We start from the raw sequence: 23,558 nt of genomic DNA, 5'->3' as shown, positions 1-23,558 counted from the left end.
TCGCCAGGAGATAGGGTCCGAACAAACACACAACCGCTGAGCATCCCCCCGCTTCGAGCCTCATTTGACAACGCCTTTCCCGGCAGGCGACGGGCGCATGAGTCACGATCTGGTGTGGTGTGACTAGCTCTTCTGGTTTCCTGTCGGCGAACCGTCTGCGATGTAGCCACTGTCCTCACCGAATCTCTACTGTTGTAAACAGCCGGCATCGCCACGGCGAGTAAATGCGGCAGCCACAATTCACACATGCACAACAAGTGTCGGGCGCGCAACAGGCTGGTCACGCCAGCTGTAACCGGAGCGTAAGCATGCCGGACTCCTGGCGACCCGCCAACATTACAGGGATGGAGAGCAGGAGGTAAAAAGGCCGCAGTGGACTGTAAAAACAGCCGCTCTCTCCGTCAAGGCTGCAGCCGAAAAGGCATAGACTGTAGGCTTGTTCGGGTGTCGCTTCTCGCAAGGACGCCTAGCAACATCGCCTGATGAGTCGTCGAGTTCCCCTTTTCGCCCCCACTCTAGACCGGGCATGTGCACGCGAATTTGCAAACATTGCGCGGGCAGCGGGTAACTCCGAGCTCATTGACGAACTCCGCATAGGAAACGCGCCCGTCCATGGACGTGTCGTAGCGGGCGAGGAGTGCCTTGGCTTCGTTCTCGGAAGCGTAGATGTTGTTGTCACGCAACGCGCTTTTGAACTCGTCTACTGTGATGTATCCATCATTGTCCCTGCGATTCCAAACGCACGAATCACTGACGAACCGCAGTGGATGAAGAACCTCCATCAGGTTTAGAGTGCGTCCGGAAGCTTGTCTACATTTTGACTCCCTTCGCTTGAATCGGCACATTTGTTACAGCGGACGGCTTTCAAGTCGTCGCCTGATTTCGCAAAGAGCAGGCGTTTATCGACGCAGGGAGGCGCTGGGCTGGCCGGGTCAGCGCCAACTTTGTTTTTTGAGGAGCAGCACCTGTTGAAGGTGCAGGTGCGATGGAATCGATTTTTCGTGCCGATCACATCACCGTCTTTGTCGTGGTTCCAGAGGCAGTTGCGACGAACACAGAAGAGACCCCCCCGACTGCGGCATCTCGGGGACGGGTGTTTCTGGGTTGCGCATGCGCTGCTGGTTTGGTCTGTTTCACGCTTACTTGTCAAGCAGCTTGAAAGTTTGCCACAAATTGTGGGACGCGAACTGATGCCTCATCGATTCAGATTGCACTTCCGACTGCACATGCGTAGCAGAGAGAAAGCAGGAAGCCAGACCGTCTGAGCTGGAGGTGTAGTACCACCTTAGAGTTCTTTGGACAATGTACCCTCCATTAAGTACTAGTCTGATGGTGTTAAATCCAGAGGCAACTGATTGGATAATTGGAGGTCTTGCTGTCTAAGGTATCAGAAGTATCCTTAGTTCCACGAGTTGGACTACTGGTTTAGATCTTGAATGTCTTTTACCGGATCCAAGTTCGATTGTGTTCGCGCAACTCGTCACTCTCGTTGAACGCGTACTCCCACATCGAATTGCTGCATAACTGTTGCTAGGAGTGCAATGTCTGATTCTCATTGTGAGGATGCTTTTTGGCAATTGGGTAGAGGCCAACGGAGCGATAGTCTTTTATCCTCACCACAACGAGGAGGTGGAACACCTCGGCGACCAGATCTCGAGTTTCCGGCGACATGTGTTTCTGGGGGCTTATGCATTGGTACTGCCTGTAATCCGGCAGTCGGTTCTGCATAATGTCCGCGTAGCGTTGATCCTTCGGCATGAATGCGTTGCAAATGTCCACGTATCGGATCTTGCCGTCTCCAGCTTTGGAGTACTGCTTGATAAACAGGTGAGCCTCATGAGGTGTGACATGAACATGCAGAGCATTCATAGCATCCTCCACTTCCCTCGCCGTTGAATACCCCTTCCCAGTGGTGTCGAACAATCTCCAGAAATCGAGCAAATTAAAGTCCGGCCTCATCGAAAGGCTCTTCCTGTATTTGTCGAGCTTCCGCTCCATATCGATCTGGTGTTCGAACGCGTGAGTCACCTCGCGAGTCGGGCTGCATCGCGGGCTTCTTATGCCAGGACAGTTCCGGCGCGACAAGGATCGCGCGTAAGACCCCAGCGATCTGCCGCGCCCGGCGCACAAAGGACTCAAACTTCGAGCCAGCACTCGGGAAACGTCAGGAAGGAACTCGTCGCTACCCGACACCGAGCACGAATTCGGACCGCCTGGGCAATGACTGACGGGGCACACACAGATGTGATACCCGCACGACCTGCAGCAGGTATCATAGCTTGTGCTCGTCGACGGACGGCGTGCACTTGCACTCTGTAAGCACACGGGAAGGATACAGCAGAGAACGGGGTAGTGCAGCAGTAGGCGCACATCCCCGCACAAGCGCACCCCCGCAAGGGGTAGCGGCAGATAGGATCAACCCGACACCTTGAACCAAGTTCCGTGGCAGTTCCTAGGTCGATGCAAATCATATGACGTGTCGATCAAAAATACGCTATGTCACGGTTTATGCTCGTCTTCGAGCTGGGGGAGATCGGGCATCGCTCTCTAGCATTGGCGAATGAGGCCCGTGACTGACAGGAGAAGCGCCACATGGTCAACACTCTCGGAACTTCTCGCTTACTCGCAAATAGCACCGCCAAGCATTCGCAGATGACGGACGCGCCAGTGCCAGCGAGCAGGTGCGAGGACACAGAGGGTCTCTGCAGACGCAGAGAGATGTGAAGTGATGGTGATGCGGCTCTTGGAAGCATACGGTAGTCGGCGCACAGCTTGTTTGAGGCGTTACAGGGCACTGTGACATGGTCGAGCTGTAGCTATTTGTTAGTAGTCCTTCAACGAATTCGAGATAAGATAGCTTTCCGTCTCGGTCCCTGCAAGGAGAATCGCATCGTGAGGAGAGCATTAATAAAAACTGTCGGCTGAACACAGCCACTGCAGACAACCTCTGTTTGGTTAACGGAGTGAAGGCACGACAAAACGACGCGATTCAATCAAGCACACTCGCCGCACAAAGTATATCGACCGTCCGGGCGTGCTAAAATCGAACTCTCACCGGTGCTTCACCCTGGCCTCAGCTTCGCAAACACTCACCGATCCATGCGGCGGAAAACGAGCTCGAGGTCGCAGGCGTTCATGTGATGATTGTGTGCCTCGGAAACTTCGGCGAGAGATGCAGGTGTGATCTGGCCGACAGATGGTTCTTCCAGGTAACGGAAAGCGAGCAGCAGCTTGAAATCGGGACGACTGAAGAGCACTTTGCGCCGAACTTCAAGCTCGCGGTTGACTTCGATCTCCTTCATCAGGAGATTCGCAAGCAAGAAGCAACAGTCATGGGGAAGATGTACGTGCAGTCCGCAGTCAACACGTGAAATAAGGGAAGATCGAATTGTGGCGTCCACTGGCAGTAACGCATTGAGGAACCTGCACGCGTAATCGTCAATCACGCAACAGGAGAGAATTCCGTGGCTGTGCTCGTTGTTCGAAAGAACTGAAGAGAACGCAGCCGCATTGTTTCCCAACACAAAGTAGAAAGACTTCATCAGCCGCCAGGCATCGCACCAAACAACCCTATTGAAAGTGAAGTCGCTTATGGGATCATAGGTTCGATTTGAAATCGGCAGTGGATGCCACTCTACAACATAAGACATCGAGCGAGAATACGACTCACGACTAGAAAGCTAGGCAGCTGCAAATGATAACGTCCACGCTCTCGACGATCGCGGCTACCTCCGAGCCCCAGGTGCGGAAATATAAACTAGAATAAAGAAAAATCGAACACTCATTTCGTTGCACAGGCTCCCCGAGGAGTGCCGGCAAACTAGCAAATTTTGTAATACGCCGGACATACTCGGAGTAGCATATGCGGCCGTCGCCGTTCAAGTCCAATTGTCGCACAAGGTGAAACACCTCAGATTCTGTTACGAGGGCATTGTGCTGGCGAAGAAAGTTCAGCAGGTCCTGTCCTGAACATGCATCCCAGACATCAATCACTCGCGCTTGCATATGCGCTCATGGCGCGCGAAGCCAGGGTGACACCCGCGTTCGGCTTCATCTTCCATACAGAAGGCCTTCATGGTACCCTGCCGTGCTGGGCATGCCACTACCCCGTAGTATGCTCGTGCCTTCGAGTTGCAGTTGCTTTTCCGTTGTTGTGCAAGAGTGTGGTGTTTTCCAGTCACCTGTCAGGTACCCGTTGCCGAAACTATCCATTGCCCGGAAAGCGGCATGGGGACTGAAGCACTCATATTCGCATAGTCGCTGTCTCAGCCGATCAAGCTGTAGGAGAAAAATTTGTACAGACAGAGACGTACGGGCGCATTCGGGTGGGTATACCCTGCGGCCGCCCCCATCTCCACCAAGGTGGATACCGGCCAGCTGCGGTTCCATATAGAGGGAGCAGGGACACTTCATATTCACGCCGGGACCGTCGTCAGGTCAGGAGATCTCTTCTAAATACCAACGAAACGTTCCTTGTTTACTGTGGTTGATGCATTGCTTCCGGCTTTGTCTACTTGGAAGCACTGTACGCCGTGTCTAGGACTCCCTGTTCCTCTAGGCAACACCGAATTTTGTCAGGTGTCTTTTGGGAACAACAACCGATAAGCTGCATTCCCATGATGCACCCATTCCCGCCCCAAACAGACAAACGCGTGACGCAGAAAACGCCAGGTTCCTCAGGACTCGAGAGATTATCCAGGCGAAAGCTCGTGCAACTTAGAGGGCAGTAAGGGACTTCTCGCTTCATAGGCACCTGCCCTCAAATGAGTCTGAGTCGCTCAGCACACCGTCGTGAAATATGGGACTGTAAAGGAATCTGTCCAAGTGAATGCCAAGTGTAGCTTGACATCACAGTACTGTGGACAGCGAATAGCTGGGTGATTGCGTCCAAAAGCGATTTCGGAATCAGACCTAGGGCAGGAACACTGCCTAGAAAAGGATACTCTACCTGGTGCTCGAGCTCTGCTACAGAGCAAAAAAAACGCATAAGAAGCGTCTTGGTGACGCTGCATAATGCCGACATCTTGGTTTGAGCCGTGCGATGCGTCACTGAGGCCGCCTCCGCCGGCAATGTACCCGCAGGTCCTCTTCTTCCACGTCAGGAAAACGCGGAAATCTACTGCAAGGGCCGCTAGGGAGCGACCGTTGAAATTACAAGAAAAATAAAGAATCGTGCTTTCGATGCTGAGGCATTAGTCGACATCGGGGGCTTGACACTGGGCTCGACGTGACAACGAATGTGGCTCTCGGGCGACAGTCGCCTCCGCGCAGCCTTTGAATACGCTTGCAGGTAAGGAACGATCCGGACGCCGATTCAAAGCCTTTCCAGTTCGTGTTTACTCGCGGCTAAAGTGTGAGCATATTCATTGCGATACGATTTCTGTCCGCTGGATAGAGGGACGCCGCAGCCCTGAAACTCCTTTATTTGGCTGGGCCCTCCAGACGTGGGGCGCTTCTGATGGTGCGTCCACCTCCACCTAGTTCACTTACCGTTCCGCCTCTCCAATTGTATCTCCCATGATTGAAGTGCTTTATCTCACGATTCATAAGCCACATGTCTAGCCCGAGTTGTAAAAATGTTGCCGACCGACGAAGTAAGGGGAGAGCTGTCGGAATTCGGCGTTAGTCCACACAGGACAACGGAAACCCCTTCTTACCGCCCCATAGAAGACGCAAATTCGCAACCACGGAATCGAAGCTGCCTCTTCCGTCACTTTCCCTGTTCAACAAGGATGTGTCGCCTCTACTCATCGTGCTCACCTTCACGCATGTGATCTTGACCACTCTTCTTTCACGTCATCACCCCCAAAGGCAAGCTTCTCACATAGCACGATCACGACCTCGCATACAAGGCTCGTTTGAACATTTCCTCAGTTAGGCGAGCGCACAGAGGCATGCAGCAGCTGTGAACGCTTTCAGCACAAGTCAGAGGCTTCGTGGCCCGCCAATTCGGACGTTCGCTGAAACAGCCTTCTGCGTTTCTGACAGGACAATCGGTGCGACTCCAAAGGCAAATTGCATCCCATGCGACCCACCCCGAGCTTGTTGCGTATTTTAATTCTACATATTAGAAAACGAGATGAAGATGTTCCTGTGAGACCGGTTTGGAATCGGATGACAGCCATCCCGCTCAATTGCTCACTGTTACAAGACAAAGCATAGACACCCTCCGCAACCTCCGTAGATCCCAATGAAGAACCCTTCCTGAAACAGTCTCTAGCGACAAAGACTACTTGCCACGGAAGTGCAGAACTCAGGTGCCGTATGATTCGGACCCTGCCCAGAGACGTTCCCGGCTGTGACCCAATTCGGTACTCAAGTGGTTTCATGTTAGCGTGTTGGCGCCACAAAAAAGGTGCTGGAGCAATGTACAGAAATGAGAAGTGCGACTTCCAAACACCGTCCTACAGAACCACCCCGATGCCGTCATATTAATTAACTCTGTAGGGCCATAGACTAGCAACTGAATTCGTTCTCATCATTTAGACAGTGCGGGCGACTACGCGACTGCCAGCTTTGAAAATGTTCATTAGACCTTACAGAGAGAACAAAAAGAACAACCACCAGCACTTCTGTCTAAATGACATATGCCGGCATCTCTCGTCCGCAAACACTCCTGTCATTTACCGCAGCCAACAAACTACACCATACTCACAGGGCGGCTGCTACTTTAGTCTTCAGTACAGGATGGACACATTCCGCTCCTGTTTGGTTCCCGGGAGGAAGACCATGAACCCAGAGAAACCATCGGAACACTATGTGGCTCCAGAACAACAAGGGTAAAACAGAAATCCCTCGTGCTTCGCATTGGAAGACCAAGGCACCCCACCTCAATTTGCTACACTTGATGAGACGACAGCAAAGAGGTGATGCATCGAAAAGGAAGACACAGACATGGCTTCATCCACATTCATGAGGCAATGAAGGACAAGAAATCTCCGCTGTTGTTCTGTTGAAGGACATGACTCCTGTTCCCTTTTTATCGTACCGAGCCAGCAAGCCCGACACCTCGTTTTGAGTGGCGAAGACACCCATGGATTTTAAATAGTCAGCAATCGCTTTCGAACAGATCACGCCGTGGTTGTCCCTGAGAAAAAGCCATCACTGCGTAAGCAACAACCCAGCATTGTTGCCGCTCTTGCCGATGCCAGTTGCATCGCAATAAAACGACATTGTGGAGTGCCATGAAATTCTGTTTTTCTGAAACGTTGGTGCAACCTCAATTTCATGTTAAAGTGTGCGTGCTGCTGCAGTGGAGGGACTTCTACCTATAGTCGCAGTAGGGGACGCCAGTGGTATCTTTATTTAAGGAGGGAATATTCAGTTTTCGGTTTAGATGCCAGCCTAGGGGTATGCAACCGCCAATGTATTATGAGTACTAGAATATGTAAATACTACGCATTTAAAGCAAACGATTGGCTGCGATCTGTGATTGTACTATCTCATCCGGCAACGGCGGCATATACGGGCACGATTATATTTACATTCATTTATGCTCACCGTTTGACATTAATTGACTAGCTTGCGAGGGCTTACGACAAACTCGTCAACAACAAAATCACGCAAGATAGTCTCTATCTCAGCCAAGAAGCAGGCTCAGCGTTACGTACAGATAAACGTGAGGGAAAGTCACATCAGTCAATACTGCATGTGAGAACGGGACGAATACTGGCATTCTCAAAAGGGGGAACACCATTTGCTAGGCCGCTGTGGTGGCATGTTGTTCACTGCTTACGGGTCTAACTTCAGTAGTGACGCAAACATGGTCGAAGAGGCGAAAACATGGCGGACTGACTCCGCCAGAACTTCCGCCTGAGGAAACCAATCAGCGGATGGTGAACAGGCAGTTGTCGGGCGAAGCGTGGCAGGGCGGACGTCTCCGAGCGAGCGACAGAAAAACCGCCGTAGATCAGTCCGACTTAATGAACAAGCGAGCGCGTGTTATAGGAAGGTTCCGGCGAGAGAGGCATTGATTCAGGTCCAGCTGGAAGCAGCCGGAAATACCCCCTTACTTGCATGAGCATCTTCAACAGTTCCACAATGTGGAAGAGAGTGGCACGCGCGAAACCGGAAGAGCTTGATTCAGGCACTCTATTCCGAAGAAACCGGGATGCGTGGGCTTCTTGAGGCATGACAGCGTCGCACATTCCAGCGTACGTAATTCTGAACGTTCCACAGAAAGACGAATGCCGTGAGACGTCGTGGATACACGATGCATGTCAGAGAGGGCCCTGGGCGTGATACCTCGGCATCGGCGTTCACAGGTGCCTAAATGCTTGCTCATCTGAGAGTTTAAGAGCTGCTTCCATGGGTATGGTTTAATGTGTGGGACGGAAATACTTCGAGCGCAATCACTGTGAGGGCGGATCCTGCAGTACCCTGCCTCCCGAACAGTTTACGCACGCTTCCAGTGTCCCAAATCGCCCGAAATAATTTGGCTGCGGTGCGTATTCGATCAGTGTGTAACTACCTTTTGGCCCTCCCTATGCTCGCAGAGCCATAGCGTTTCAGGAATAGATTAACGACAAGGATTGGGATGGAGATTCCTAGAGCAGCAAGAGTTCTTCTGAGCTCGAAGTTTGTCGCGAATCCTTTGTTCTTCGGGTCAAACAGTTTCCAGAATTGCACTAACGAGAAGTCTTGCCTGAGGACATTACCATGAGCGAAGGATAGCATTAATAAAGACTACTGCTTGAGATGAGAGACTACATCTGGGGCGTGTTGCAAGCTCACCAGCCGCGAGAAGCCCATCTGGCTGATAAGATAACACTTAATGGCTATTTCTCTGCCGCCAGCGAGTGTACCGCTTGCTGCGACACCCTGGACCTCTGTCCGTGGAAGCGTTCGTACCGGAGTGCCAGCTCTTTCCGGCATTTCTCCACTTCCCTGGCAGCGCAAATCTCCACCTCGAATGCAACCGCCACGGCTTTTGGACAGGGTCCCTCGTCGCCGCACGCGCGAACCACGGGAATTTCCGGCCAAAGGTAGATTGCTCTCTTTGAAGGGTAGATCAGGCTCGCGGCACGACAGAAGTCGCAGCAGAAGGGAGGAGTGAGTAACTTCTTGGTGGGGAATCCCGAAGGTTCATGGCCTTTAATGTGGTCTGACAACGTCTGTCGAGGGGAGACGCATGCACGATACACCTACAGCGATCGTTTCAGACGGGCATCATCATCTGGACGCGACGCTGTTCTGTCTCTGAGTTCCACAGCGGCATGGACCTGATTTGCAAGCACGGCTTCATTACCTCTGGTCATCCGCTTTGGTGGCAAGCAACAGTGCTGAATGCTGATCGCATCACCAGAGGTACTGGCATTCACAACTGCGTAGCTGCATCCCGAAACTCTCAAACTCCACACAGAGGAACGGGAATCGACACGGTTACAACAACCGCCCGCAGTTTCGGCATCCCACCGTTTATTCTTACGTGCTGAGGACACTGTACAAGATCTGCTTTTGCGATCGTTGGATAGCTTACTTACGAATGTGTCGAGGGCATCGGGATCCACCAACGGTCGTTCTGAGATAAGGCGTGGTCTACGCTTTTTCAGCTGAGCCTCCAGGCTAACATGTTTATCACACATATAGCCGAAGGGGAGGTCTACAACGTTTCGCCCGAGGATGGTCTCAAGTTTGATGTTCGTAAAAAGCAATCGTGGTGGCGTCACATTGGTGAAGTCCGGAAGCCGCAATCTGCGCATCTCACAGGGGCTGAAAAAGATGCCAGCGAAGTCGGGGAAGGAAAGAAAGCCATCACGGTCCCTGAGTCGCAAAGAAAAAACGCATCGATCTAGCATTCTGCTTAAAAAGAACCAGGATATCGTTTAAAAGGGAAGGGCATCTCTTGTGAACTGCAAACTGGTCAGGCCACATGCTTTACCGCGAGAGGTGTACATCGGCGAAGACCAGCTTAGAATCTCATGAATGCAGGCAGCTGCTTCGGTTCTGACTGAATGCTGATATCAAAGAACGTGGGAGGGGCGAGAGACGGTGCACACGCCCACTGTGCTGCCATAGGGGGGGCATGACGGATTTTGCTTCCGGTCGTCGGCTTAAGAGCGTCGACCAAACTTGTTCCAGACCAGCAGCACGATGGCGGAGAACAGAGTGGGGGCCCTACCTGTCGAATCGCGAGAAGAGCACTTTTGCCTCTTCTTCCGTCAGCGGCATGGCGTGGTCTTGGAACACCTCTAGTAGTTGACCTGCGCCGGAAAGGCAAGTAGATATCACCCTGGAGCGGGGTAATCTTCCGGTACAACATTATCGTGAAAGGCGGCGTCTACAATTCTCGCCTCACTACTATTCTTCCGCTACAGAAAATCTCTTCAATCTAAATACACAGGTTGTTCAGAACGACTGATTCCTTCACCGGCGTCGGAGCGCCCACACACCGAGCAGGCGGATGACTTGGTCTGCTTTTTCGCATACCGCGACAAGAATGGGGGCACTTTAAACCCACAGCCTATGTCGGCTGGTCTATTAAAAGAGGGGAGAAGTCTCCTAAACGGAAGTGGGCTACGGAACCGATGGTGGTTCTGTGCTTACGAGCACTTCATCGTATTTCGGAAGTCGGAAAAGACGATATCAGCCCTGACGTATGTATGAGAATGAGCTCACACCACAACATTCGTGCCACCGGAACGACACAGGAGCAAACGACCCTGGAAAGCGTTCCTGACTACGACTGGCGCTTCCGCATGAATTGCTCATACCCATAGGCATGAAGCCTGTGAAATCCGAGTCAAACAGATCGAAGGCTTCACGTATGTTGAAGTCTCTCTGTGCAAACAGGAGGCTTATTCTCCGGCGGTGGTCTGCGTGAAGCTTGATCTCGCAGGCCAAGAAGAGGGCGAGACACTCAGCTGCGTCTTTTTCAAGACCCGCGCCCTTTCGCTGTCCTCGGCTTGTTTCCACTGATCGGGGAAGCTTATCCATCGGCATGACAGCAGCGACGAAGCTGCAGTCAGAGAAAAGGCAATTCAGGGAAAATAAACCAACGTTTTCCATGGAGCACGTAACAGCCTACAGAGCAGCGGAAAGCAAGTCAAGTGACAGACGAGTGCGTGTTCCTGCGGCCTTTCAGCTCCTCTTACGTAATTGTTTTCGATTTCCAAACGCGTCTCGACCACGGAAGAATACTCCTGCCACGTGTTCATGTTGTGCCTTGTCTACGCTAAATCGCGTGTCCTAGCCACCAGTCAGAATAGTAGACTCACTCGTAAACACCAACGCGGCCATCCGCATTCACATCGAGGCGTTCGAGGAGGTTGCCGACGTCATTCTCTGCGAAGTGTTGTCCGTTCGCCTTAAGAAAGACACTGAAGTCGTCCTCTAGGAAAAAGCCGACACAAACGTGGCGTGTCAACGGGAGGGTTGTTCTATGCTAGTGAGCGACAGCTTCCGCACAAAATTGACCAGTTATAGGACTGAAATAGCAAAAGCAGAAAGCATTCACAGGGGTGTCCCGTGGAATTTCATCGACAAGGCTCACTATCATAACGCTATTCGTGGAAAACTGCCCTCCCGCTCTACAAGCGTACGGATGATTCGTGCCAGCAGCCGTGACGATAGAAAGGTACTCACGAGAAAGAAATCCTTTTCGTTCGCGATCGAGAGCACTGAATGCCGAATGCGGCTCGAATCCTGGCGTCTCGGCCATGGTTCGACGCAGGATTTCTTGCTGCATCGACACACACACCGCTGTCAAGAACCACGATTGCACTGTGTGCCGATACAACAACACAGTCAAAAGAACCGTTCCCGACTTCTGCGGATGAAAATGTGGCTCTGGGGAGAAAAGTAGATTCACCAGGCGTGACAACAGGAGTCCCCCTCTTTCGTAGGTGTGTTGTTGCTCCGGAGTGTGGACCACGATAGCGCGTTTGAAGTTTTGGGGAATAGCTCGCGTATAGGTTGGCTAGGCACCCAGTACCTGCTCACAGTCCGTACTATGTGAGTTGAAGCGAGACGATATCTGAAACAATGCTACTCGCACCTCATTTTGCCCAGATGTGAGTAACTAACAATAACCAAACACGAGGAGAGGGGGGGGGGGGGTCAAACTGCATAACATGATAGCAATGCCCCTTCGACTCTTTTGCGTCAGCTCGTACTCCAAGAGCTCATACTCTTGCTCTCCATCGCCAAAGTGTTCAGATGATCTACGCCACCCGTTTCTTCGAAGAACTCTCCTGAGGGCCATTCCCCACGTTGTTGCCTTTTTCGAAATCGCTTGCCCATACCTTTGCTTCCTGGATCGCGGCGTGACGCAAGAAGCGGATGAAAGAGTATCGCGTAACCCAAGACAGGCCCATGATGTTCTAGTAGCATTCATTTCGCCCGATCCGGGCGCAGCTGCCTTTATTTTAACGGCAGGCACAGGCGAGTTAACGGGCCACGGACAGAGTGACAGGGCGGCTATAGGTAAAATCCTAGCAGGTAGGCAGCAACAAGGATAGGTATAAACATCCCGAATCGGGTGGGCTTCCAAGAGAAGCTACGGTGCGGCGATGTGCTTATCCGCCTGCGTATAGCTCCCTTCTGCTGCTAGATCTGCTACCATTTTGGATAATGTGATATGACGGTAAAACACACCAGCTACGGCTGTTCGGCACAGTCGCTAGGGGGCTGCAGACGCAACCACATTTTTTCTTTTAGACTGCCCGGTAACGAGGCCGTTCAGTCAAACAGCGAAACGTCTACTGTCGTATTGGATATTGTTCGGTTAAGCGCCGCAACCTCACAGAGGTTTCGTTGACACCCACGCGTTTGCTCAGGACGAAAATGAAAAAACAGGTACGCACCCCCGAACACACAGAACTGGCGGCATCTCTTGCTGGAGGTAAGATGATGTCTGCTTTGTTTGCTCGAGGAATTAGTGGATAGTTTTATCACGTTAAATAGGAGATAATAGCTAGGCACATCCAAGAAAAAACTTTCTGTATTTCCTTCTTTTACAAAAATACTGTTTACGTACGACAGGTTTCTACTTACAGTCATGGCAGACTGTTGTCTGGGGCTTACAAAGATGCCCGAAAAAGGCCCCGTTCCAGCATTGACAGCTGATGGGGTAGAGACCACTGACTGTAGCCGCTCACAATGCATGTGACGAAGCAGTGTTTCTCTATGAAGAACAAGTTTCGTAAGAACGCGACACTGACGTGCGTTTCGATCATCTTTTCTGATCCGAAACGAATCGGCTGGGATGGATTTGTGACACGTACACGAACACCGGTGCTCGTAGGGAGACTGAGACGAGATAAAGGGCTGTTCACTGTAATTACGTCGCCGAACATCGTTTCGCTTCTGGTACTTTCGCCAATATCGCAAGATCCAGTCTGTTCGACTGGAGCAAAAGATACAGTGCCGTGAAAGCTGTTACCAGGCCATCCTCTTTTCGTCGAGACCCCTACACCTCGAGTCTGCCGGAAAAAATGGTTACGCATGTGTAGCACCAGCGATGTAGTGAGCATCTGCTCGATCGAACAGGTCCCAGTCAGACAGCAACGTTGCTGCTCCGAGATCCTCGGATTGCCAGCAAATATGTCGAGGCCTTTTCACGAGACAGTTTGCTCCTAGGTTGCTTACCGCCTGGCATTCAGCGAGGAATGAATGCCTCTCCCATATGTGTCGAATGTACGTGCGACGAGTGAGACTCGCACCCGCGGTGTGCTGAGGGGTGAGTCAGGGCATTGTTGTGTGGCATTACTCCGTCACATTCCATAGAGAGAAAGACGGTCTACCACTGTGTTCCATTTCTTCTGCCTTTCCTCTGGACGCCCCCGCAGGGTAAACGTAGACGGAACACAAGTGAACGTTTGTTTCGAACTGCCCCAGTGTCATTCCACAGAGGGGCTGTGAGGTGTAGATCCGCATCAGAGGCGTCGTGAGGGATCAACAGCAGAGAAATGTCTACGCGCGGTGTGAAAGCCACACATTCGCCGAGGAAAAAAAAACTGGCCAACGATGCTTGGCCCACACGACATACTAACGCTGCCCTAGCGACGGCGCCTTGCTCCATGAAACTCATTTGGAAGCGCCGAACTGCCGCGTTCGTAAACTGCGGCTCGGAGAACAAAACTTCCCGTGTTCTGAGTAAGCGAGAACGGTACGGTGTCTTCGTCTCCCTGGCTACTATTTCTACACGGAAACAGCAGCTGCCTCTCTACTGAGAAGGAACCTCATCTCGGACAGGCTCACGCAACCGGGACTCCGGTAACGGGGCCACGAGGAGAATGAGAAAACTAACGGCACCGTTTCTGCCGCGGAGCTGCAAGATTGCTAACTAACGCTGCGTGAAAGAACGTGCGTCACAAACAAGTAGAGTGTCGCTGCCACCGCAGCGAAAAGAGCCTCTGCAAGGGCCTTGCTGAGCTCGCTTTCTAACCACACTCGCAACTGATGCGACGTTTAGTTCCAGGAGGCAGTTGCAAAGAAGTCGTGTTGATGACAGAAACATCGATACCAACATGCCCAGTGGAGTCCTTCTCCAAGCCGAAGCTGGGAAAAGCTGCCACCTAAAAAAGCACTCTTGGACGACGCAAGGGAAACAGGCAAACGTAAACTAGTTTCGGCTCCTTCTCTCCCTCATCCTCGACACACGCGGAGGCAGCTTATCTGTGTTCTCGCTGAGCCCACAAACGATCCCTCTGTCCTTACGGACACACATCGAGGAGCGTGTGAGACACGCAGAGAACGGCAGAGAGCAGGCCCTTGCTTCCTGTCATTTACGCGTCCTGTTCCACAGTGCTCGTCTCTGACACGTAGATGCCGTCCAAGAATTTACGAATATCCTTTCTCCTGACCAAGGTCGACTGGTGGATCAAAGCCGCTGAAGTACACGAACAGAAACACCGACACATGTGGCTGCATGTTGCGCGACCGCAGACAAACGATCTGAGAGAGCGTGAACACACTGCACTGTGCAGTTCCGTGCGCTGCCCAAGATCTGTGTATCGATCGACGCTCGCTTAAACACTGGCACATCTCTGGTGCGGAGGCAACCGCAATATCAAGACGAACAACTTGGCGTCGTGAAAGCATCCACGCACAAAACCTGCGTGCGTCTGTCGCCTAGAGACGTCTACGTGAGGGTCGTCTAGTTCTCAACACCGGCCATCGTCGGTTTATCTTCTGCCACCCAGGTGTCGACTGCTACGCTGCCGCGCCATACGCACGCATTTTTGCATAGATGCACAGGTACATCTATTCCCCTTGAGAGATCATCTGGGGCCCGTTACATGTTTTTGCCGGCCCGACCACACCCCCTCGCGTTCGCCTCTTGGAAGCCCGTACCTGATCGAGAGACGAGCTCGACGTCCGTTCCAGTCAGCGCGATTTCGTCCTTAACGTTGGTGGCCTTTTCACACTTGACACCCGGAAGCATCTTGACGATTCGCACGCGCTTCTCGCCCAAGAAGTTGCGGATTTCGACGACGCTTCCGTTGGCGCTGATGTTCACGTTGATGGGAAAATGCGCATACACGAAGCGCATCTTGTACTGGAACTTCTTCATCACACCAGTGAACATGTTCTTGATGTGGGAGCACAGCGTGCGGATGCAGCTGAGGTCTCTGCAGGTTCCGTACCACATCTCGACCTTCAGTCGGTTCCCCGACTTGGTCTTCTGGATGTCGACGGGGAGATGGCGGAACGCACGCGTGATTTCGCCATACTTGCCTTTCACCGTCACCACCCGCGACTTCACATCCACCGTGACTGCAGATAAACAACAAAACCGGACAGCAAAGATGCCTCTTCCACCCGCGCCGGGAGCGAGACGCCTCGCAAAAACCATCGCCACGCAGCAATCTGCACAGCGACTTTTTGATCGTTGGAGACATATGTCGACACCTCCAAGAGAAGAAACGCCTGCAGATGTTTCCCCCAGCCTCTTTGCTCTCCACTACTTCTCTGTACGAATTATTTATACAGATAGATCAAATACACGCCCTGCATTTTGTCACAATTCCGTTTTCTGCAATCGTTCGGGTCTCGTCGGGCCCGTTCAACTCTAACCTCCCTCCACCAGACACAGGTAACTGGTCACAGACGCGCAGAACAAACTGTTCGCAACCCCGGAACTGTACAGACACCCTACGTAGAAGTGGAGGTTTCCAAAGCCGTAGCGGCTTTCGTGTTGCCACGAAAACACAGGCCATCTATGCCACTTCGTTCCTCGCGAGCACCTCAGAAACGGACTGACTTTCCTACGGTCCCTGAAAGCGTCCTGTTTCCACATCGTGCCGCGTCGCACTTGTTTCGCTCATGGTTCAGACAGCGGTCACAGCATGTCTACACTTATGCAAGCAACATAAGCACATGAAGAGACTCGCCGCAAATTTGCCCTTTGTCTTTCCCGCTCTGTGTCCACCCTCAAACCCGAGATCAGGACACCCACACACAGACGTTCGTGTGCTACAAACGAATCCAAGTGCGAACAGAAACACATTCGGCTTTTGCGGGAAGAAGCCGCACACTCGTGACACTGGAGAAGAATGTGACAACCGGCAGCCACACATATTCAACACGAAGCGCCGCCGTCCCTGACGAGGGCCTGCCGTATTCCGGGCGCGAGACTAAAAACGCCTTCGGAGTACCGACACTGCCTACCCTGTCCCCCCTCGCCGAGCATCAGCTACAACTTTTCGCATTTTCTGCGCATCCTGCCTCCAAAAAATTGGAAGATGCGCACCGAAAGGCAAGAAGCGGGGCTCAGACGACGAGTTTTAACGACAGCAAAGCATGCATATAATTGACGCAGATCAGACACAGCTGACCCAAAAAGCGGAGGCGAGAGCGGCCAGAGGAAGGAGCGGCCACCCCTCTTCCCTGTTCAACGCCCCTCCATGACCAGCGAAGATCTCTAAAATGCAGCTGCTTCGCTTCCCAAGTGGCGATGGAAACACTTCCGCTTTGCCAGTTTGGGTCTGAATGACCAGAGTCCTATGCTCTTGGCGCATTTTCCCCCAGTGTGTTCTGCCGCTTTCCTAGGGGTCGGGGCACATCTACATACATGCGGGAGGACAAAAAACGAGGTCCCGGAACCCGCAGAAAAAATGGCAACTCTTCCTCAAAGGCTAGGCATGAAAAAGTTCACGCATTTTTCCTCGGCGAATCGCCCTATCGCAATTCTTTGACAAACTTACCTCCCGCAGGGATGGTGATAGTCTCAGAGGCATACACAGACTTCATGGTGGCGACGGGGCGGGAGAGAGGGACGAGTCGGCAGCCGAGGGGAAACGCGAACCGACAAAAAGACAGGAAAAAAAGTACAACGGGCTCGGAGTCCCTGCGGAGTCGCGTCGAGAAGTGTCTGTGGAGGAAGAACGAGGCCAACCGAGCGAACAGCGCGGAGAGAAGACGACGCGAAGGAGAGAGACCTCTTAGTTGCCCCGCACCCTGGAAATTTAGCAGGGGTCCTAGCAACCTACACTTCACGGCCGCATGCAGTCGGCAAGCACGCTCTTCTTCTCTCGTCTTTTTTCCGTCAACCCCACGCGCCCGAAAAATTCTTCTGGGGAGCTACCCGAAGATAAGCCGACGGCGTGGCCAGTCCGGAGCGCGCTTTGCGCACAGTGTCGAAAATTGCGCGTTGCGCTGAGGCCGCAGAGAAAAAGGCGAGTCTGGAGTCCCTTTTCCTGGGAAGCCGCAGGCTGGAAAAAACTGGAGTGGGTCGCGATCATCCAGAGAGCATCGCCGCACACACAGAACAGAACGACACCCACCTTTTTGGCGGCCATTTCCCCGTTTGTTCCAGCCGTCCAGGCTGTCCCGAGGGAGGCGAGACACGCCGCGCTCGTGCAGGCGCTGCCTGAAGGGTTCGAACTGCGGTAGGCTGAACCCAAGACCAGAGGAGTGTGCAAAGGCGTCAAAATACCGCGAATAGAGAGGGCCCAAGCTCCCTTACGCGCTTTTTTCGCTTGAGTTTTAAGCGCTTCTCCGTAAAACACTCCACTGTTTGGTGTGCAAGCGATGTACACCCCGGATTAACGCCGCGAGGCCTGGAAGACAGGCCACGCTTCTGAGTTCGCTGGAGACAAGAAGATGGCGGCTTCGTTTCGATTCTTTCCCGCTTCACCTTCCCACTGACTCGGCTTAAGGTTGCGACGTACGTTGCGAAGTTTGTTCTGACCATGTCAACACACAGAATCTGACGTAATGGACAGGCTGTCAGCTCCATGCCAGGCTCCGTACTTCTTGTCGCGTTGTGCGCACACTCGGCTGACTGGTTTTATGGCTGTCCAGCTCTTCCTCTGACCGTCTCTTATAAGTTAGCCTGTTGGCGGCCGTCCCTGTCCCCTTTTGGTAAGCGGGTGTTCCCCTTCTCCGTCTTCCTGCTGTCGAAAGCGTTCCGGCGCTCGTCATTCTTTCCGATTCTTTCAAATGGAGGCGGAAGAAGGAAGCACGGCGGGCGGGAGTGAGAAGGCCGGCCAAGAGGAAGGCGAAACGCAGATGAAGGGGGGCTCGGTGACAGGAACAGCTAACCTGGCCAGAGATGAGGCCCTCAGCAGCAGGTATATTGCATATCTACGAAGTATTAAGGACAACTGGTCGTCCTGCCATGCAGCTCGACTGTTAACGCCTGCGCTTCTGGTTTACATACACCAGCGATTCATCATGCTGTCCACGCCACTCAAAGTCCGCGTCTTGACTTCTTTCCTCTATCTTCGCCCAGCACTCGTAAGCAAGCAGAACCCGAAGTCCACTCTATGTCGCTCCGCCTCCATTTTCTCCTTTTCGCGCTCATTCACTTCTTCGTCTTGAGAGACATCCTCTCGGCGTCGTCGGAACAAAACGGAAGAATTCCAGTGTTTCGCCCTCTCAGTTCCTATTCTCTAGACAGTCCTTTCTTCTGCCTCCTCCCTCCCCGCCCGCCTCTCCCGGCGTCTTCACGTTTCTCTCGTGTGCCTCGGCGTCATACCAACGAGACGCGAGTTGTTCTTCTCGGTTTCCGCTTCTTTTTTTAGTGTAGTTTCGCAGCCTTGTCTCGCCATTGGCGACGGCCCGTCACCCCTCCCTATTCCGGCAGTTCGCGAGCTGGCTGTGTAGATTTTTTTTTCGTATGTATCAGCGACTCACATTTTCCACTCACATGCAAGACCGTTACATGCCTGAACCTGTGCCAGGCGGCGCGTTTTGTTTGTGCTCAAGTTCCCCTCAGCGCCACGCGACCGGTCGTTTTTTGCTTGGTCCCTGACACATCCATGCCTGGCCTTGCCGCGTTACGCCTGCTTTGATTCTTGTGTTTCCATGACAGATCGTCACTCGCCCGCCTGTTTTGTGCATGGCCGTGCCCTGCGTGTCTGCAGCGTGAGGCGAGCAAAGACGTCTTGACGGAAATTTTGAAGGAGGCAGAGACCGACCCGAACGAATGGGTCAAGAAGCTCAGTCGCATTCTGGTGAGCCGGAGCTGTCCATTTTGGTTTTTCAAATGTACGCTGGACACCGCTTCCTCTCTTATCACCAGAAATAGGTATCGTGTCTGTACATACACTCCAATCTCGACACATGCACAGATTTTTGGTGGTGTGGTGTCTCCTGCCAAAGCCTCGTGCGTGACCGCGCTTCATACGTACTCCGAATGCCGAGCCCCTCAGAATAGACCAATACAAATGTAGCTGTGCGCGCATGCATTTCTTTTCGTCCGTTGTGGGTCGGCCCTCGAGAACGCAATGAATGACGTGTACACGTCTCGCCTGCGTCTCTCGTCTTACCCACGAACGACAAACGACGCGAAAACCGAGTTTAGCTGTGTAGGTCACGAGGTGCCGAGCGCAGCCGGCCGTGCGTTTTTGTGGAAAGAATCCGTCGGTCCGAGTTACGGCAGCTGGCGGTGCCTGAATGCGGAACCCTAAACTCTAAAGAGTCCAGCGTTCGTCCCGAATCTCGCTTGTTTCTTTTTTCCCAGGTTCCGTACATCTCCAGCGGTCGCGTGGACTTGCGAGAAACAGACACAGAGACCGCCTTCAGAATCATCAGTTTTCTTGACGAGCAGCAAGGTGAGGTGAACAGCGGAGAAGGCCGCGAAGACAGGCACTCTCGCAGACGACAACTGGAGGAACACGGGAAACGGGCACAAAGAGGACGGCCGTGCGCGTCGCGCATGAAAGCTCGAGAGGATCGAGGCCTACCGAGCCAGACAGGAGCAGAGAAGGAGGCGACAGAAATAGCACAAGTAGAACAGTCGAGACTCACACGCACAATTCGAATCGCGAGAGACGGACTCGGAACGCAGGAAAACGTCGCGTGGACGGGATCGAGGACACGAAAGATGAGGGAGAGAAGAAGTGCACGAGAAAACAGCTCGGAGAGAGGCAAATAACGAGAACACCGGGGAACTCGAACCTCTCCTCGAATGACGATTTGGCCCTTGCCATGTATTTGGGAAGGAGGTGCGAATGCAGAGGGCCGAGCTGTGCACGCGTTTGTGCCGGTGACCCGCTTCGTCTCCTGTTTTTTCCCTTTTCTGGATTCAGCCCTTCACCCGGAAGAAGGCCCGTACCGCAGAAAAGGAGGCCTCGAGGAGCAGCACATGTGCAACCCCGACGCTGAGTTTCCGAGCGCAGAAGCGGCGACATTGGCGGCTTCGCGGACCTCGGATTTGCCACTCCACGAGCAGATTCAGGCCCAGCTGGAGATTCCGCTCTCCGCGACTCTCGAGATGAACTTGTTCACTGCCAGAGAGAACTTTGACGATTTGATGAGAATGGTGAGAAGCCTTGCATGGCAGAGAGCGGCGGGCGGTGAACACACGGACAAAGGCGACCAGGCGCGAAGCTTGCCTGACGCGCACCCACCACAGAGGCCGCGACGGGCCTTTCGCGCGTGATGCGGTGCAAAGGTCGACGCAGGGCCGTCTCCCTTTTTTCTCGCGACTCCATCCATTTTTTCGCGTCTCTCGCTCTTCGTAGCTTTCGCTCGGCCGATCCATCTCTGCCTGTCTCCCGCGGAAGCAGTGCCGCAGGGTGTCTGTGAACTAGGAGTGTGTTGTTGGCGATATAGAGAATGTATGACTGCGCATCGTCTAGCCTTCATCGCGCGTTTGCGCGCTCTGTCGACTCGCGGTTTTGTCGCAGACGGTCAGGCGCGGCTGCCAGCAGCTGCGGAGGGCGGCGGAGGCGCAGCAGCAGCGCGCAGCGGCCGCGTTGCAGAGAAGGCCTGGTAGCAGAGCGTCGAGCGCCGAGGGCCGGTGAGAAGGGGGTCGAGGCAGCGACGGGACGCGAGAGAGACACGGAGGGAAAGGGGCGGAACGGCGCGAAAGGAAGGTAGAGGCAGGAAGCGGCAGAAGGAAGGGAACACAAGATGGGAGGAACAGAGAGAACAAAGAAAAGAAGAAAGCAGATGGCGCCAAGGAAGGAAGGTCGAAAATCTGCCGCAGATTCACTCGCACGATGGCAGCGCAGACTGTTTGCGAGACCGGGTAGGATGAAGGGACCGAGAGAACGGAGAGAGAAGAGAAAGGAGAGAAAGGAAAGAAAGGAGAGAAGGGAGAGAAAGGAGAAAGACGAGACGACGGAGAAAGAGAGTAGAGAGAAAGGGACAGACGGACGAGAGAAACCAGAGAGAGAAGCACCTGAGGAGAGAGGAAATGTGACGAGAGGTGCCAAGTCTGAAACATGGAACGGAAGGAATGACACATGCTTCCGGGGATGAAGCACGAGAGGGCATGCAGGCGCAAAGCCTGGGAAGTCGACGGAATGCAGACAGCTAGGTCTTCTCGCTGTTCAGAATTAGAGAGGCGGAGACCAATGCGGGGCAGGAACATGCAGATGTGGGGTGCGTTGATCGAGCTATGTCCTCTCTCTCCGCTCCATCTGCCTCTGTTGCCTGTTTACGTGGGCGTTTCTGTGTCGCTCGTCCCTCCCGTTCTCTGATTTTTTGGATATCTTATCTTTTTATTCTCGTTTTCCGCGACTCCTGCCCATAACGTCCTCGCACCGTCCCGCTCCTGCTGTCTGCATCCTGGTCCCTCGTCTGGGCTCCAGTTACGTCGCCCTCCGTGTCTTGTCTCCTCGCTACGTCCTCGTTCTCTGCGTGCACCGCGTCCCGCTCGTACCGTCACAGCGTCTCTCTGGCAGCTGCCAATTGAATCTGCGCGAAATGTTTTTGCGTTCGGTTTCGGCGTGGAGGTTGACATGTTTGCTTTCGTCTATGCGTTTGCACGTCCGGGGGACAGACAACTGGTGGCCTTTCGTTAAGGTCGTTTTCGACCACGACAGATGCGCCACTCGAGGACGCGCTGAGATGTACACAGACTTGTCAATTCTTGTAAACGTCTCGCACCCTCGGCCTTTATGCCTGCCACAGCCATGTCGCTCTACCGATTCTGCCTCTGGTGCGAAGGCGCGGGCCTCGAGTGTATCTACACAGACCCGCCCAGGTCTGCGTCCTGTCGTATCGCGTTTTTGTGGCTCTGTCGAAAACTCGACTCTCCCCCGAAATCGCGATCCGAACGGCTCTGCGTCGAGCGCGTGCTCTATCTACGAGCCAACGGCCGTCAGACCGACACATTGAGATGCACAGGCTCGGGATATGGGTGGCCTGTTCATGAGTAGAGAGTCGCGTGTTTCGCATCGCATTTCACGATCACTCTGGAAAACGGTTGAGGGAGAGGGGAGCCCAGAGGCGACGCGCAGAGATTAACGTTCTCGGGGTTTCTCTCCAAATCACGCAACAACAGCATAGACATGCACGGAGAGAGTTTGCAGTGCAGGCGGCCATGGCAAACGTTCACAAGCCTGTTGTGCCATCGACCCTACCCTATTTCCCGTGTGCGTACACCGGACACCACTGATGGCAAAGGGGACCTTCCTTGCCTTCCTGCCACACAAGGCATTACAGGAAAAAACGTCGAACCTGCGGTCGGTCTCGAAAGCGCAAAGACGGTTCCTTTGTCGCGTGCGGCTTCCGGGTGTCCCCGTCAGTGCCCCTATCGCGACGCTAATCTTCGAGCACCACTGACGCGCCTTCTCTCCAAGAGGATTCGCAGGCGGTTTCAAATCGGGCGCTTCGGCTCTTCTGGGTCGCGAGCCACAAACCAACAACTTGCATGCAAGGACATCTGGCCGCCGCCGTTCACGTCATCGTGATGCTTCCTGCACAGATTTCCCCCCCCGATTCCAGAGATGCTTGTCTACACTTTTCCATACACACGGAGGGGAGATATGCACTTCATATCTACATATACATGCAGTTTCATACATATATATACACATATACATATATATATATATATATATATATGAACCGCGCACGAAACTCAAATATTTATATACATATACACTACTACACATATGCGGATACATGCAAACAGCAGGGGGCGTCAACTGTGTACCAAGACACCTTTCTTCATCGAGGCGCAACTTGCGCCACTGATGCGCTGAGGACCTCGCTCGCTCTGAGACAGAGGCGCTACGCGGTACGGAGTCACAGACCGGACAAGGCAAAACACCTCCGAGTGACATGGGGGGGGACGTAGCACGAGACGAATCAGAAACGCGATTTGGAGGAGGGCCCGGGCGGCTGAGCTGCGACCTCAGAGACGGAAATAGAATTTC

The 23,558-nt window shown here is 53.3% G+C and overlaps 3 protein-coding genes across 3 annotated transcripts; 1 reads left to right on the top strand and 2 right to left on the bottom strand.

Annotated features, from left to right (window-relative positions):
• Positions 1-515: 515 nt before the first annotated feature.
• On the bottom strand, positions 516-11,659 carry NCLIV_015170 (putative EF hand domain-containing protein; the record flags this gene model as incomplete). Its single annotated transcript, XM_003881707.1, has 17 exons — positions 516-726; positions 1,144-1,220; positions 1,618-2,224; positions 3,094-3,634; positions 4,182-4,278; positions 4,949-4,962; positions 5,658-5,785; positions 6,989-7,087; positions 7,736-7,812; positions 8,013-8,163; positions 8,471-8,644; positions 8,851-9,103; positions 9,479-9,762; positions 10,121-10,202; positions 10,713-10,957; positions 11,217-11,331; positions 11,584-11,659. The coding sequence occupies 17 exons, from the start codon at positions 11,657-11,659 to the stop codon at positions 516-518; spliced, it is 3,231 nt and encodes a 1,076-aa protein (XP_003881756.1).
• A 3,067-nt stretch (positions 11,660-14,726) lies between these two features.
• On the bottom strand, positions 14,727-17,193 carry NCLIV_015160 (hypothetical protein; the record flags this gene model as incomplete). The annotated part of the gene is made up of 3 exons (XM_003881706.1): positions 14,727-14,830; positions 15,295-15,717; positions 17,148-17,193. The coding sequence occupies 3 exons, from the start codon at positions 17,191-17,193 to the stop codon at positions 14,727-14,729; spliced, it is 573 nt and encodes a 190-aa protein (XP_003881755.1).
• Positions 17,194-18,384: 1,191 nt separating this feature from the next.
• Positions 18,385-21,194, top strand: NCLIV_015150 (conserved hypothetical protein; the record flags this gene model as incomplete). Its single annotated transcript, XM_003881705.1, has 5 exons — positions 18,385-18,681; positions 19,311-19,400; positions 19,910-20,000; positions 20,478-20,710; positions 21,078-21,194. The coding sequence occupies 5 exons, from the start codon at positions 18,385-18,387 to the stop codon at positions 21,192-21,194; spliced, it is 828 nt and encodes a 275-aa protein (XP_003881754.1).
• Between the last annotated feature and the right edge of the window lie 2,364 nt (positions 21,195-23,558).

This window comes from Neospora caninum, chromosome V (genome assembly GCF_000208865.1).
Source record: "Neospora caninum Liverpool complete genome, chromosome V".
NCBI lineage: Eukaryota > Apicomplexa > Conoidasida > Eucoccidiorida > Sarcocystidae > Neospora > Neospora caninum.
This window is presented reverse-complemented; position numbering and strand designations above follow the sequence as displayed.